The 5,257-nt window shown below is 38.1% G+C and overlaps 1 protein-coding gene across 2 annotated transcripts; it reads left to right on the forward strand.

The window, feature by feature from the left end:
• The first annotated feature begins 4,363 nt into the window (after nt 1–4,363).
• Nucleotides 4,364–5,257, forward strand: LOC11442614 (uncharacterized). 2 transcript variants are annotated; one of them, XM_024773917.2, is made up of 3 exons: nt 4,364–4,593; nt 4,703–4,765; nt 4,985–5,257. In XM_024773917.2, exons 1-3 carry the CDS (start codon nt 4,495–4,497, stop codon nt 5,093–5,095), a joined length of 273 nt encoding a protein of 90 aa, XP_024629685.1. In that variant the 5' UTR covers nt 4,364–4,494; the 3' UTR covers nt 5,096–5,257. The 2 variants fall into 2 exon arrangements, with proteins under 2 accessions (XP_024629685.1, XP_003630263.1); XM_003630215.4 differs by having other exon boundaries at nt 4,367–4,593; nt 4,976–5,257.

Raw genomic sequence — 5,257 nt, forward strand, 5'->3', positions numbered from 1 at the left:
TTCACCCGTGCTGCTTGTCCGAAAGAAAGACGGATCTTGGCGATTCTGTGTTGATTATAGAGCTCTTAACGCTCTAACAGTGAAAGACCGCTTTCCGATACCAGCAATTGATGAATTATTGGATGAGTTACACGGTACCCGTTGGTTCTCCAAACTTGACCTTCGTTCCGGCTACCATCAGATTCGAATGGCACCCCAAGATACTCACAAGACTGCCTTTCGTACCCACCAAGGCCATTATGAGTTCCTTGTCATGCCATTCGGCCTATCCAATGCACCTTCCACCTTCCAATCTTCAATGAATAGGATCCTACAACCGTATCTTCGGCAGTTCGTAATTGTTTTCTTCGACGATATCCTGATTTACAGCCCAACACTAGAAGACCATCGTCATCATTTGGAGGTTGTATTCAATTGTCTTCTAGAGAATCAGTTCTGCCTCAAGTACTCCAAATGCGCATTTGCTCAAAATTCCATTATATACTTGGGGCATGTGGTATCCGACTCAGGCGTAGGACCTGATCCCGAAAAAAATCAGTGCTATGGTAGAATGGCCTCAACCACGCTCAGTTAAGCACCTTAGAGGGTTCCTTGGTTTAACGGGATTTTACCGCAAATTCATCCGCCACTACGCCACTATTGCAGCACCTCTAACCGAATTACTGAAGAAGGATGCGTTTCTTTGGAACGATTCTGCTCAACAAGCTTTTGACTCATTAAAGCTAGCAATGACGGCAGCGCCTGTTCTTGCTCTTCCCAATTTTACCGAACCTTTCATCTTAGAAACAGACGCATCTGGATCAGGCATGGGTGCAGTTCTAATTCAAAACAATCATCCAATCTGTTTCTTCAGTAAGCAATTTTGTCCTAGAATGCTGAATGCCTCCACCTATGTGAGAGAGCTGTGTGCTATTACATCCGCTGTAAAAAAATGGCGTACTTACCTTTTGGGCAGCAAATTCGTCATACACACGGATCAAAGAAGCATCAGGGAGCTTATGACTCAGGTTATCCAAACACCGGAACAACAATTCTACTTGGCAAAATTGTTAGGGTACTCTTATGAGATCATGTACAAACCAGGAGCACAAAACAGAGTTGCTGATGCTTTGTCTCGCATTCATTGTTTTGCAATTACAGTACCACACTGGGATTTCCTTGACAAATTGAAGGAACAATATACAACTGATGAAGAATTAAAGAAATGGGTCGAAGATATCATCAACAAACCATCCACAAATCCAGGATTTCAAGTTCATGATGGGCTACTGTTTCTCCACGGTAAACTATTCATTCCCTCCTCTTCGTCCCTAAAATTGGTGTTGTTAGAGGAATTTCATTCATCACCCTTAGGAGGACATAGTGGCATTGCAAAAACTTATGGCCGTTTAAGAGAAAATGTCACTTGGTTTGGAATGAAAAAAGATGTGGAAAAATTTGTCCAACAGTGTCACATTTGTCAAGTTATGAAGTCACCAACACATGCTCCTTTTGGGTTACTCCAACCTCTGCCAATACCGGAACGCGTATGGGAAGACATCTCCCTCGATTTCATCGTGGGGCTCCCTTCCTTCCAAAATAACACAGTCATCTTAGTCGTTGTTGATCGCCTCTCCAAATCAGCACATTTTGGCATGTTACCCACTGGCTTCACAGCTACTAAAGTTGCTGACCTCTTTGCACAAATGGTCTGTAAACTACACGGTATGCCCAAGAGTATAGTATCCGACAGAGACCCAATCTTTTTGAGCCAATTTTGGAAAGGGCTATTCAAAGCAAGTGGCACCAAGCTTAGAATGTCAACAGCCTATCATCCTCAAAGTGACGGACAAACAGAAAACGTCAACAAAACACTCCAACAATATCTTAGATGCTTTGTTCATGATCAGCCAAAGCAATGGGGTAAGTTCCTACATTGGGCTGAATGGCACTATAATACATCTACCCATTCCTCGACTGGTTTTTCTCCATTCCAGATTGTCTATGGCAGACCACCTCCGGCGCTACCTGAATACATCACCGGCTCTAGCCCAGTCCAAGCTTTAGACACTGACCTTACTCAGCGTGAACAAATCCTTGCTGTCCTCAAGAAGAAACTCCTAAAAGCTCAAGCCACAATGAAAGAGTTTGCTGACAAGAAGCGCATTCCCCATAAATTTGTTGTTGGTGATTATGTATTTGTCAAATTGCGGCCCTACAAGCAACACTCAGTGGCTGGCAAACGCATTCAAAAGCTGTCTAATAGGTTCTTTGGCCCTTTCAAGATAACCAAGGCCGTCGGAGAAGTTGCTTTTGAGCTAGAACTTCCACCAACAAGCAAAATCCACTCAGTTTTTCATGTATCCAAACTCAAACCTTGTCACGGACATTCTCCAGGTTCCTTGTCACTGCCTGACAATATTGTGGATAACCACCCATTACTTCAGCCTTTAACAGTGCTGGACTGGAAACATGAAGCGCATGATGTCGAACCTTATGTGTTGATTCAATGGGAAAGCTCATTTCCGGAAGACTCTACTTGGGAACCTTACTCTGCCATTGCACAACAGTACCCTGAATTCCACCTTGAGGACAAGGTGACTTTGGAAGGTCCGGGGGATGTCATGAACCACAGTGAGGAAGAGATAGACTATGGACCAGAAGGTGATGAGCCCAGCCCAAGAGGCAAATCCAAAAGGAACAAGACCCAACCCAAATGGTTCAAGGACTATGTCACCAAAGCTGATAAGACAAAGAAGGCAGCCAAGACAGATCATCAGTCTTAGGAAGGGTCTAGAATAGTATGAGTCATTATCACATCTGTTAGGATAAGGTATCAATAGTACTACATGTGCCAGACCGTAGGAATATGCTCTTTCTTTGAAAAGGGGATAAGAGCTATATAATGTAATACTGATCCAAGAAATAAAGACAGATAATTATTGAAAGAAGTTGTTATAGCATTTATTTTGCCTTTATTCTTTTGCTTGTTATCTTCACTCTCTTTCCCAGATTTCCCACCCTTTACATTGATGCAATCTTAATTATATTCACATTGTAATTTTGAGTGTGTAGACCCCTACAACGTATATACATGCATGGTCCAATTGAAAATTGTTAAGATCTAATAAGAGGTCACTAGATTTAATAACCACCACGCAAATGTTGTAGGGGGCAAGTCCCAATTTCGACAATATCAACAAAGCTTTGTCTAAGTTACTCAAATAAATTAATAGTACTTCGTACAAAAGTTTGTTTTTTATTATTGCATCAATAAATTATATCAAATCACATTTGAACTAATAATAGGATTTGTTAATCTCCCTAAAAAAAAAAAGATTTATTGATCTACAATTATCTTAGTTTTTTTATAATCAATTTATTTAATTAATAATATCAGTCGCAATATAATAAGACATATAAGAATTAACTTCCTAACTAACAAGTAGGCATATTTTTTGTCTGTCTTTTAACTGAACTAAGTTTAAAAAAAATTTAAGGATGTGTTTGGATTAAAGGTTTAGGAGAAAAATGAATAGAATGACTCACTTTTATTTTTAAAAATAATTTTATAATATCTATAAATTAAAAAAGAAAAGTAAATCCTCTCATTCTTTTCTCTTCTAAAACTCTTTCCAAACACACCATAAATAAAGCTTTGCTTAGATTCAGAATAGCTTCAAACATGAAATTAGTGTCAAGGATGTTAGAGATACTGATAGCCACTTACATTAAGTTAGATGAATCCCAAAATAATACTCCCTCCGATTCTATTTATAAAAAAAAATTAATTTTTTAGATTCATTCAGTAATGTACCTAACCTAGAAATAAACTAAATATAACAATTATTTAATAAATAAAAAAATAAATTATAGGAAGTATGTACAAAGCCATAAAACTGAGCCATCAACAATTATTGAGTTGCAGTGAAGATCGCATATTTATTTTCTTAAAAGGTGGTGAATTAATACATCAACATGTGATACGTACACGTTTACAACCAAAGTTTGATTGACGTGGACCTTTCGAATGGCGGTGCCTGCCCTGACTATTCCATTCCATTCCACCGTTACTCTCTCCTCCTCCTCCTCCGTACCTACCAACATTATCCCAACACGTAAATACGTTCATAATTCACTAACCTCTTTTTATTTCCATTTATATACAAACCATACAAAACACGTTTGTTTGCATGAGTCTTTTCTATATTCTCTCTCTCTCTTTCTACTATCTCACCATCTGTGCCTCACCTATTGTGCCACGTGTAACCCACCTTTTATGGTTCACCACGTTGCGGGTTGCGTGGTCCATCACCTAAGGGTCATATTATAGGCAATTCACCAAATATTCCAAACTATATATATATATATATTTAAAGGACACGATTCAATTCACATTCTAATTCCTTCAATTTAGCAACAACTCCGCGATTGATTTATATATAGAAGTGAAGTGAGGGACTTTTTATATTTATTTTCGTTATATAGAGAAGAACTCATCATACTAAAAATAAAATGGAGGCACCTATGGCTAGGTTACCACCCATTCAAAGAACTTCATCGATTGAAAGAGAGCCTAGGACTCTTGACATAGGCCAAATTCAATCTGCAAGGGTAAGTGAATATGTAGTAGAATAATTTTCTCTATCTCTTTTTCATCTATTAATATTATTTTTCGATTGGTTCTTCTAACAATGGTATGTTGATGTGGATTTATTCACAGAATTTAGCAATATACATATTGAACACAAAGACCTTCGAAGAAGCTTCCAGAATTTTCACCGAGGTAGTTATATATTTACTATGTTTTCACCTCTTGTTCGAAATTTGGAGATTAATCTTGTTGGGATAGGTCTAAAACAAAAAGAAATACCACAAGTTTTTTTTTAAGGCAATAGCAAAATATATTTATGTATATATGCCTGTAATAATGTGATTGTGTGTACGAAAATTTAATTAACTGTGACACCAATAATAATATTTGATCAAATGGTAGGGATTGCAGCCAGTGGTGAGTGCTGCTTCTAGCATGGGATCCGGTAACATGGATTTGGGTGAAGAATTGGAGCTAATCCCCCAAGAAGCATTCAGGGACATAGCATCTGCACCTTTCTAGCTATACTCAAATTGAATATACATGCTCACTCAACAAGTGTTCATGATCTTTTGAACTTAGTTGTAGCTTGTACATATATATATATATAGTATGCCATATGATACCATACGGGATGAAATTTTGGGTTTCCAACAATTATTATTTATCATCTCTTTTCATCTC

The sequence above is a fragment of the Medicago truncatula genome, chromosome 8, assembly GCF_003473485.1.
Source record: "Medicago truncatula cultivar Jemalong A17 chromosome 8, MtrunA17r5.0-ANR, whole genome shotgun sequence".
Taxonomy (NCBI): domain Eukaryota; kingdom Viridiplantae; phylum Streptophyta; class Magnoliopsida; order Fabales; family Fabaceae; genus Medicago; species Medicago truncatula.